At 32.4% G+C, this 12,505-nt stretch overlaps 1 protein-coding gene across 2 annotated transcripts in view; it reads left to right on the plus strand.

Moving 5' to 3' along the window:
- Positions 1 to 12,505, plus strand: part of LOC149799055 (transient receptor potential cation channel subfamily V member 5-like) — a 78,472-nt gene that overhangs the window by 30,389 nt on the left and 35,578 nt on the right. Inside the window, exons 1-2 of one of the 2 annotated variants that reach the window (XM_089958033.1) lie at positions 277 to 410; positions 8,946 to 9,073. In XM_089958033.1, coding sequence (XP_089814159.1) covers positions 9,017 to 9,073 — 57 coding nt within the window. In that variant the 5' untranslated portion in view covers positions 277 to 410; positions 8,946 to 9,016. Of the gene's footprint in view, positions 1 to 269; positions 411 to 8,945; positions 9,074 to 12,505 lie in introns of those variants that run through there. The other variant, XM_089958032.1, reaches the window with a different exon arrangement.

The raw sequence follows: 12,505 nt of genomic DNA on the forward strand, positions 1-12,505 counted from the left end.
GTGCCATGACGTCATATAAGGTCATGAGATAATATGTGGCATTGGAATGTACTTCAAAGTCGTTATAGTATACTTGTATTTCTTTCTTTCCTTTTGTAACATAATCTTTATTTGTAATCATGTGAAAATAAAACGTAAAGCTTCTTCTTTTTTAATTAAAAACTATAAAACTTAACAAAATTGTTGAAGTCTTTTGAAAGCACTTATCCAAGGGACTTTATAAGCGGAGTCTCATATTTTTCTTTTACAATTTTGATAACGAAAATCAGGTCGCCAAGAAAACCCAGGAATTGCTTGTCGGGATGCAGGAGGCGGAGATTGAGGTTTTCATAGACAGAATTATCGCAAGGCTTGGTGATAAAGACAAAGCACTGCTATATGTTGTGTCTGAAATCGGAACCGAGAGCAGAGTAAGACTCAATTCTCTGTCTCTGTCTGTCTGTCTGTCTCCTCTTACCTACCTATCTGTCTATCTATCTATCTACCGCTCCTGTGGCCTAGTGGTTAGAGCGCCCTCCTCGGACGCGGGAGGTCGAGGGTTCGACCCTCGGCCGAGTCATACCAAGGCCTTAAAAATGGTACTAACTGCCTCGCTAGGCGCTCAACATTGTGTGGTTAGTGATAGGACTGGTCTACTTAAAATTGACATTTTTAGTTATATTGTGAATGAATGCGCATTACAACAAGTTTTCCATTTGATCTGGAATGAATAGATTGTGGTATTTTTGTCGATTCTACGACATTTCGTGATTATGGGCTGAATTTATGTGACAATTCCACACGAAATACATCGGATTAAAGAAGCGAGGGAGAAGCGTGTTGACATCTGCAAATGTGTTTCTGTTTCTGTCATTGAATGTTTGAAATCATAATGTGGGGAAAATATGAAGTCCTTCAATTGCAATTAGCAAAAAGACGCTATGGAATTTAATGCTTATTTCATTTTGAGTGCAGTAAGGAGGATGTAATTGCACTTATAGTCGAAATTACAGTACAATTTCGAAATGTGTAATCAAGATTGAGAACCTATGACATGGCACATGTAATTCGAAATTGCAGCACTATGAAAGTACATTTTGAGGAAAGTCAGGATGTAAGACTGTAAGTATATTTCTTTGCCATTCTTTTTACCAGCTAAAGAAGACAGTTTATGCCTTGTCACTTGTATGTTCTTTGTAAGGACCCTTTCTGGCGTATACTGTATAGCTAGCTTAAATACGAAACATTGTATCAAAAAAGTTAACGAGGAATGTGCCAAAACAGCTGGTATGTGGCACTCCACGAAATATTTCCTTTACTTCATTGAGAAACAAATTTCATCAACCAAAACCTAAAGCGCCTACTACGCAAGTGTACATGATTTGTTTACAAATCAAAAGTGCTGGCGTCTGCGCCCATTGTTTGTTTACAATAGAAAGTAGTTACTTTATGCACGTGAATGCAAAATGAAGGTGTGCAATATTGTAAGATACTGAACGATTCTGAGAATGTAAAGTTAACGGAGAAAACAATGAGCATATAATAACAATAGACACAACTCAAGTTGAAGTGAACAGGGAAGAAACGAGATAAAAATATTAATCAATCTAGACAAGTAATTGATAACTGATCCATTTATATTTCCAAAAATTAAAAGTTGGCCAAACAGAACACCAACATATGAACAATATTTGACAAACAAGATGACTGATGCAGAGTTAAAAAAAATAATCGTGAAAAGAAAAAGTAAAATGGTGGTACTTGTGATATGTAAATTTAATGATAAAGTGTTTATCAGTTGAAAGACAGACTAAAACATTCAGCATTCTCCATTAACTTAAATAACGGTAACGTACACATAAACTGTGTTAAAGAGCATGAAAGTTGTGAGCTTTCTGGAATGAACATATATTTTAAAGCAACGCATTAGAAAATGGAGCTAAAATATGTCTTTCACGCGAATTTGTAGCGGTCAAAAAACCAGGTTTCAAATGAAATATTATAAGAACATCACAATTCAACATTGTACAAATCAAAAACCATAAGGCGAACGCGATGTAGTCATGTCATAGCATGATATCACAGAAGAAATAAAAAGAGATAATAGTAAGGAGTATGAAGATGAATCTAACTACTTTTTGAGGTGCGATAAAAACAAACACAGTTTCAGAGACTATATACTTGTCATCGTGATACTGGAAAAGAAAATCATGTAACGAGACTTTCATAGATGTTAATGCAGTTATGAAGATATTTAAAATTCTTAGGTTAAAGTCACACAATTACAGAAGTCGATGAGTATAAAACATGTATTGAACATAACATTTTCAAACAGAACACGCAAAGAGATAACTGGCAAATTGTTTCTGAAACTAATTGGGAAAAAAACTGAATGAAAAATAAACTAATAAGAGATATGAAGTCTGTTCAAACACTAGAGCTGCTATAATGTAAAGTAATTGCAAGATGTGACACGAATCTTCCGATCAACAGTTTGACAGTATATTCATTGAAGTGACAGATGACTACCTTACATCATGCTAGTTTGACAACTTTCAGACATATATTGCTAAAGGTTAATTGAAAGTAACGAATCATTAAAAATAATGCACAAACAATGCTTGATAAATAAAATGTGCAGCCTTGCTTTGTTTCTTTTTGTTATGCAATATGGTCAGACATGAAATAATATGTTAGAGAATACCGTTGAAGATTTCAACGTTTGATGAATGAACCGACTCATTTTTTAATGATTCAACTTTTTATCTTGTGATCTTTTATTGGTGTATATCTCGAATTTTGTATTATTTGTTTGCTTATGTTTTAAATATACCGTTATTTTGTACTTGACCTTGTCCAAAATCAAGTGCATGGTTTGCCTGATCAATAAGATGATTTAGTGTAAACAACACATGTTATGTATGTTAAATTTGCATTGTTTGTTATTTTTTATATAAAAATTCATATGGATAATTGTTTTATGGATTTAACCTTGTCCAAAATCAAGTTCGTATTTTTCCTGACTGGAGACACAGGTTGTTTTCATTTTGTAACAAATAAGACATAGCTATTATTTTTTGCGAGTGTTTTGGTTAAATATCAGGATCATTATCAGTAGAAGTAAACATTTGGGTGATGGTTATTATGATTGTCTCATAAATATATCTAGTCTACCCGATGTTTACCACATTCTATATTACAATTTTAGTAACTGAATCTTCCAGAATAGCAGTTTCCATTAGGTAAATATATATATATATATATATATATATATATATATATATATATATATATATATATATATATATATATATATATATATATATATATATATATATATATATATATATATATATATAGTTGTGATCTAGTTAATTAATGGGGTTTATAAAATTGTTTATATAGACATTATTCATTCGTGCTGTAAGATCTTGAGATAGAATCAGTATTATTTTTGTGATCTGTGTTTGATTTAGGCTAGAAATTATTTATTTAAATTATTATTCTCTGAAATTTCGAAGTGCTCATTACTATTCTTGGACAGAGACAATAGCTTGGGGTTATAGTGAATTCAAACAAGGTCTTCTTGGACTATATTATTGTGATTGACTGTTGCCATATCATTACACTAAAGGCTATTAGTACATTCAAGACTACATGCCGCTACATGCACGTGAACCCTTTTAGCACTAGATTTTATAGGAAATTCCACTAAGATTTATGGCTATTTTATTCATTAGGAGCTGAGTCAGTAGGACTATTTGGAATCTAATTCGCATTACTGTAATTTTTTTCTAGAGTTTTCACTTTTGTATACTCGGGGGAAAATATTTGCTGAACTTTACACAACTGGTTGGTTTTTGCTCTTTTCTCTCTCTCTCCCTCTGTGTGATTTAGATTTTTTTATTATAGCTTTAACAATTTTCCAGTCATATCGCTACGATGTCTGCAGTGTGTCAGTTTAAAGCGCGCTCTTTTCTATTACTTTGTTTAAGACCATATAGTCGTGGTATATAGAACATAGCTAATGTTTCTCTAAAATTATATGATTAATATCCGGATCATTGAATTTGAGTCTGGGACATCAGTTTACTACTTGGAATTTCTAAGCTTGTCGAAAATGTTGGATGCTTTTTAAAGAAAACGGCTCTATTGTTGTGGCTTAGTATTTTAATGAATATTTAGCTTGAATAAATATTCATTCTTGCCTTAACATCGGAAGCAGAATCACCTATATTATTGTGTTCAGTTTTAATTTGAGTGTAATTTATTCTATATATTATTCATTGGAATTACAAAGTGCTCACTAATAATCTTGGACTGCAACATTAATTCGGAATTATAATCAATTCAGACAAGAACATTTTGGATTATATTATTGTGATACATCAGAAGAGCCTTAGTAAATTGCAGCACTCCATGCAGTTTGCAGTTTAGCACGTTGAAGACTACAGACACTTAAAAAAATTCAAAATTGGAATATATTTGGAATACCACTAGAATTCAATTCTAACTTCATACTTTTAGACTTGTTATAGAGCATTAATGACTATTTGGGATTTAATTTACAATACTGAAAGTTCTTTTAAATTTTCATTGTGTATTCAAGGGAAATAAATTACTTGTTGAATTGTACAAAACATGTTACTTTTCACTCTTTTCTGTTACTTAATTTAAAACCATAGAGTCATAACACTATCTTACTAATACTTCCATGCAAATCTCAGAATATATTATATTTATTAACAGTAATTAAATACTTTCCAGTTTAAACGGAAAGCTCATTAGTTTATAGTATAGTCTAATTCGCAATTTTTATGTTTCTATTAATACAGAAAATATTGATGATTGAACTAAAAGTAATAATTGAAGCATAACATTAAGAAATCAAACATTACGTATCTTTCACGCGGACGAGGTTTTAATATTCGTTTGGATCTATTTTAACAAGAAAACAATTTATCGGTTTTCTTCTCTTTGCTTCTATTTGAGCAGTCGCAATAATTTAAAATGTCAGCATACATTTTCCTCAATGTACCTCAGCGATCTCTCACTGTAACGGAAGTAATACTTCTAATCTGGGTCAGAATCAAAACAGCGGCTGCTGTATGTTATAGTCCACCTGTATGTTGCAAATGTTTATCAGTTCATCCTCAGATTTTCTATAAAAAAATCGATTAACTGATATATTTAGTATTAAATTGTAAATCCCTGCACTTAAGCTTGTTTCTTAAGAAATAATTCCTCAGAACGTATTTTGAAACTCTGAAGCTTAAATGGAGTTTGTTTGTGTTTGGTATTTTATATAATTTAAATTGTGGAATGTCTGTCTTGAGAATTAAATTTGGCGTGATGTTTTGTCCAAACCTCCGGCATTTCCAGCCATGCCATGAACCTTACCTGACTCGACGAGTCTTTCTTACTTTGTCGAGATTTCAAAAAATGTGAATACAAGGTTCAGCGGCAAAGTAATTGCTCTCTCTCATGTTTGATGCCACTTTGCACACCAGTTTCATCTGAAAACTCATTGTCAAACATTCTGTCAAAGATAGTGTTATCCATATCGATGAACTCTGATTTTTTCGGCCTAGATACCCAATAATGCACATAAACTCCCTTTGCTACTTACGATACTCTCCCAATGTCTCTAGCGCCAAAAAGCGGCCAGTTTCGGCAAAGATAGCTGCATTTCTTAAAATTACAAAATTGTTTTGGCATTTTTGAGTGATTTAAAATGCATAGCAATAAATCATTTCCTATTGTTCATAAGAGGACCATTATTTAATATTTTAACTTTTAAAAGTAGTTCCAGTTGGGTATGCTATAAGGAAATTTGGTGTGGGATACGGAATGTGCGATACCCAATTAGAGACTGAACTTCTGTATCAAATGTATCAAACCACAGATTAGCCATCTTCGCTTAAATGGTTATGTAATACATTATTTGGCATGTGCTGATGCGGCTGTTCTAGGTACTTTCTGCATCTGGATAAACTATTATTGTTCGTTTGAAATAATTATTGTTATAATTGTTTCAATAACCTTTATCTGATTTAGAAAAGCAATTACATAAATTGTTTAAAACGCTTTGAATTATGGGATACTTATCATTACATTTTAGAATATGACGAGATGTTACACCTGCCATTTCAGTTTTGAACCATTGTGATTTTATTGTAAGTAAAGCGATCAGGAAAAACGAAATTAAGTCACGAAGGGTTTACTTTGATCAAATGCGTACACAACATATCCAAAGAACTATTTGAAACAAACACAACCAGAATTAAAAGATTAATATAAAAATGGAATGGATGAAGAGGCTGTTCAAAGAGAAAGCTGACAGGAAGTGGTACAACTTGAAAAGAAAAATCATAACCCGGGTGCTTGTGAACATGGTACAACATATAATTATGATAAGTTTTCCAATACAAGTGAACGAAGCTTCCCTTTGCACAAAATGAGAACTAGTTTACAATTAAATTAACATAGCCATTTTTGACATAAGAGATGAACATGGAAAGACTATATATTTTCATTGCTTGCATGTCAGATATTTTCTTCACGCAGCTCAAGGACTTAAGTTTGGTTTCTGTGTAAACTTATTAGCGTTGATTAGATAAAGAATGTTTACCTTGATGTTAATTATGTAGTTGTCATACTGCTAACATCATGTTTGTGAAGAAGAAAAAAACCCAGTTGATATTGAAATAGGAAAGCCTTTGGGGGATAACAGTTTGAGCGGCATTAAACGTGAAGGGAACAAGATTACAGTAAAATAACAACTATTGAGAAGAGTATCAATGCAAGAGCCAAAAAAAAAAAAAACCAGAGCAAGAAAAACAGATTTTATAATAACATGATGATATTTAGTAAGAATGGAATTGTTAGGGCATATATTAATTACTTTATTTGCTGCTCTTCAGTAACTACAATCAGTCATGGGAATAAGAACAAATGTACAAACGCAAACTTTAATAGATACGAGTAACATCTACAGTTATGTAGGCTAAAGAGTAGGAGAAATATGAAAATAGAGGCGTTAGAGAATGACATGGAAAAAATACAAGCAAAGTTAAAAAGCTAAGGCACATTATACTCTAGATTGGAACAGATTAAAAAGATATTTGAATAATAAAACCATCATAATTCTTTGCTGAATAACACACTGGAGGTAATTCACAACAACATGATGTTTAAATAAAAAAACGAGGCTTTTATATACCATTGTTGTGAACTACAGTTGAAGATAAATTTGAAAAAAGAACAAAACATTTTAACTTTTATACCGGATTATAAATGTTCAAAACGAATCTAATTCGTACCATGTAAAAGATTCAAACAAATTATTCGAGGAGAATAATATTACTTTTTTTGCAATTATAATTAATAAATACTATTTCAAAGTATAGGAAAGCCAGATTATTTTTGCAGCAAAGCAAGACCAAAAGTTTCATCATTATAAAACTGTATTTGTCATGAATACAAGAAAATAGTTATGGTCACGGAAATGAATTATGAATGAAGCAACAATAGTTATCGGTCTCACATTTACCGTAACTAAGCACTTTGGGTAGAAAACGCACATTATCAATGATGTGTTTAAAACTTAGTTATTAATGATATACAAATATTTGTGGTTACCTGTAACGGTTAGAATAACCAGGATTGCTTAATGCATACTTACTGAACAGTTGAGAAAGCTACCGTTTATGGTGTATGAAAAGTGGGATAAAATACCACATGGCATCGAGACAGTATGAGATAATTTTCTACTCTATACACATGCTTTTTCTCGGGATTTCAGATTAGATTTAACATTGTACTCGTAAAACCCTCTGAAGTTATCAAGGGCTAAAAATCATGACAGTGAGCTTGAAAATATTTGTTTGCAGTACGATATAATTATTACCTTTGAATAAAAATTGCACAATCGATTATTGGTATGTGCAAATATGATATAGGTTTCTTCTATGACTATGTAACTACGTGGAGATTTATCGGCAATACAGCAAACAAAGCTTGAACTCATGCTCAATTCTCCGTCTCGCAAAATAACTTTAAGGGATGTTCCGATACTATTATAAAGAATCGAAAGCTCTCCTGAAAAATCGTCTAGCTCGGTAATAGAACAAATATCGGTGATTACTAAACATGATGTAATCCCATAGCTACAATTAAACCAACAGTTTACTGAAGCCACAAGAATTTCTTCCACGAACAACAAAAGCACATAGAAGTTAATAGCAAAGTGTTAATAACTTGTTAGAATCACATTATCTATACCTGGATTGATCTGAGAATTACATCCAATACAAACTGCACGGTAGAGGTCTTAAATTAGTCAACATCTAAAACGGTATCCGCTTTCAAATCAGTGGAAAGAAATTCGCATGATGTATATTTTTTTCGTGACTTATGCTCCGTTGAACATTTTAAAATATTCAAGAAAATTATTATTTTTTGCTTTTAATAACGTAAATTTTAATTTCTGGAGTGACACATTTTGGAAACACATTGTGTGCTCTAAAGGATAAAGACTGAATATAAGACGCTTTCGATTACATCATTAGGGTGAAATGGTGGTAGTAATGGATCCTGTGGACAAACTTGTTAAATGGTTAGAGTTCTGGTTGGTTACAGTTACTGGTCAATATGAAAGAAGACAGGCCCGGCCCTATGATGTGCGGGGCCCAAGGTAGCAAGCGATAAGAGGGGCCACAAGCAAAAAAATTGCATTGCGGAGTTAATTTCCTGAAAGCGCGGGGCCCAAGGCGGTTGCCTAGTTAGCTTTGCCCTCGGGACAGGCCTGTAGGAAGAGACCAAAACTTTGTTTCTTTTTGATGTTTGTGGGAATTTAGAAGAAAAAAGAAACCAATTGACCTAACTTAGTGTTCATGGTAGATATATTTGAAATATCAATATGAAGAATCGTCCAATAGTACACATTCTTTCCTCTTATATTTTAGGGAAAATACAGTTTTGTCTTTGACTTCTAAAAGAATGACATCCACGCAGTGGAGACTGTCTGAAAATAACGATGCTCTTCATGAGAGAAATGAAAGAAGAAGCTGTAAATACATTGAAACCGAACAAAGTAACAAACATTTAATGAGCTTTAAGTTTTCTTTTCATTACAAGGTGCTGACGTGACCGTATGCTAATTTATTTACGTTATCCACTTTATACCACTTTTGATCGGTATAATTAAGTGTTATTTTGTTCATATTGATACTATACAACTAGCGACTGTAGGATTTGCGTAAATTTATCTCTTGATGTTCAATATTTCAAGATCATGTCTTTATGTTCAGTAATACAAAGTCATCTCGAATTTTAATTTCTCTTTGATCACGCAATTTTGTATGTCTTTACGAACTTACTTGTCGGCTTTATCCGTGTTTAATGCTTTTATCTTAATCAACAGAATATTCCTAGTATAATTTTGTTTATTGGTGGTAAAACACTCATTTTCCTTACGCATGGTAACTAGTGAAAAAAGATTGCACGCTCTCGATAATAACATAGGGAAAAATGTAAAACGTTGTATAAGAATAAACTAAATCAATGAATGAAATTCTATTTAACTGGCATCCTAAGTTATACTATGTATGTTATAATTTGAGCAAATAACGATTAATACGCTTCTTTGTTCAACAAGCAGTAAAAAAATGAAAAGTTTTAATATAATTTGGAGTGCATATTACGCTATTTTCAACTTTTTTCTGCACATTTGTTTTCCAAGATATACAGTGTAGGAAGTTTAGAATTAATATTAGTATATTCACGTTTTCTATGCGTTCTCGTGGAAGCATTCTCAATAATACCGCTTCCAGTAAGTAGTGCACGACAGTCTTGATATCACTTCCAGTAAGCAGAGCACGACAGTCTTGATATCACTTCCAGTAAGTAGTGCACGACAGTCTTTATATCACTGTTTTGCAGACCCATAATAAAAAGCTTTGAATTAAAGAATATAGTTTCGTAAAATCACAAGACGATGTCTTGTATGATAATTGTAAACGGACCATTAAAGATAGTTCGAACCAGCGTTACAGCAGTTATACGTTTAATCAGAGTTGAAAATATAGTACAGTTACTTTCCCTTTAAGGATCTGACCACCACTAATTTATTGTCCGTAGAGTTCAATGTTAATATTTAAAAAAATAAAATTGTTTTGTGTACTGGATGGGTACTTCGCGACATTTTCTTGATAGAAAAGTATCTAAAACGGAGTACGGGCAAGCTTTACCTTAATCAACAGTCTTGCAAAGGGTAGGCACAGGATACTGTTGGCCTGCTCGAAAGCAGTCGAAATCGTTTAAGTGCATTAACTTTATCAATAAAGGAGTTGAAAAAGCTAATAAAGTCTGGGAAAAATTAAAAGAAAATAAAGAAAAGTTTTGCATTCAGATATTTCATCCAATGGTCTGACTTCGATTCAGCAAGTACGGTATTCTCAGTCCGAGACTGGTTCCCTGCTGATTTGTCAAGTTGTTAGAGTACTTTGTGCTTTAATGCGGTTTAATAGGATCTCTACATCAAACATTTTGGATAACATTACTCTAACACTTTGAATGTACTATACATTGGTTTGGTTCTTTTTTATTTGTGGTTTTCAAATCGACTAGCACCAATTTGTAACCTACTAATTGTCTCTTTGCAAACGATAGATCCGTTTAATGTTTTCCGTATTACTTTTCTACTGTATATATTTTAACTGTTTTTTGAGTCTCACATTCTCCATCTGTTTCCCCAATTCTTTAAGTTGAGGAAGTATTTTTCGAAATCGTTTGAAGCGTTTCGTCCCTTACTCTCATTTAGTTTAATGAATAAGTTTTGCTTCCGTTGTTGGTAAGCACAGATAACTTCGTGTACCATTTTTCGTTTTAACTCCAATGTCAGGTAGAATTTTAAATTACTGTTGTGTCAAATATTTCTTCTTATTTTCAAATCTATGTGACATCTGCGTTATTGCTAGCTTTGTACTTTATGAATCATGAATCACTTTATCGAAACCATAATAAATAGAATTTGTTTGGAATTAATATATTTTGAGCTAACTAATATTCTTTGAAATGGTTGCGCAGTCGTAATGGAATCTCCAAAACTATTTATAATATACATCCAGTAAAACTATTTTCAGTAGTTTAAATAGATTTCATTCGTCTATCCATCTAAACTTGTTCATAACTTGTATGTCAATCTTTTTATGACCATTTATTAGCCCGACCCCGATCCATAAAGATTCATAAAGGTTAGGTACGATTAAGATTATTATCATAAGATTTTGGTTGTGTGCTGTCAAATTCTCCTTCATTGTATGTTTTCTTACATGATTCCTACATCATACTAATTGCGTCACTGATTTCTGACCTTATCACTGGTAATTGTTGTCCAGATCACATCCTATTCGAAGGTGAAATGTGACATCACATCAAGTATATACACTGTACTGATAATTGTAGTCCGGATTACATCCTATTTGAAGGTAAAGTGTGACATCACATCATGGTAAAACTGGCAATAGTTGTCCGGATCACATCCTATTTGAAGGTTAAAGTGTGACATCACATCGTGTATATACTGATAATTGTCGTTCGATCACATCGTATTCGAATGTAAAGTGTGACATCACATCGTGTATATACTGGTAATTGTCGTCCGATCACATCCTATTCGAAGATTAAAGTGTGACATCACATCGTGTATTTACTGGTAATTGTCGTCCGAATCACATCCTATTCGAAGGTAAAGCGTGACATCACATCAAGTATATACTGGTAATTGTCATCCAGATCACATCCTATCCGAAGGTAAAGTGTGACATCATATCTTGGTAATACTGGTAATTGTCGGATCACATCCTATTCGAAAGTAAATTATGACATCACGTCATGTATATACTGGTAATTGTCAGTATATATATATATATATATATATATATATATATATATATATATATATATATATATATATATATATATATATATAAATCATTAAGTAAAACTTTTCTCTTAAGATTAGCGTTGTTTCGTTAACTATTTAAAATATTTAAAATACTGAATCATCTATGTGTAGACAACAATTTCGTCCATGTATTCGTTTCAGTGCTACAACATTGGTATGCGACAGCATGTCACCAAAATGTCTCATTGTCTCGACTAACATGTCTTCGTTTAAATTATTATCTACTGCTCTTGTGATTGGCCAATTAACTGAAAGCAATCTACAAAGCTAGTAGCTTTTTCGGGAAATTTTCATTTTCTATTTTTTCTACCGAATTAAGCGGGCAGTCCTTATTAAATTAAATCTATTTCACGTTGTTGTGATTTTTCTTTTATATCTTTGATATTGTATTGCTTTATCAGCTCCTTGACTGACAGGTTGAATCCTAGTTGGACACATTGCGAATTAATAGTGGCATTAAATTTGGATATTTTAAATTTAAATTACACTTGTTATATGCAAAACTTCTCCATAGTCCGATCAAGTGGTCATGATCACGCTCCTTGTTTTAAAATTCAC

This window comes from Sinohyriopsis cumingii, chromosome 5, assembly GCF_028554795.1.
Source record: "Sinohyriopsis cumingii isolate HCF-2022 chromosome 5, ASM2855479v2, whole genome shotgun sequence".
Classification (NCBI taxonomy): Eukaryota; Metazoa; Mollusca; class Bivalvia; order Unionida; family Unionidae; genus Sinohyriopsis; species Sinohyriopsis cumingii.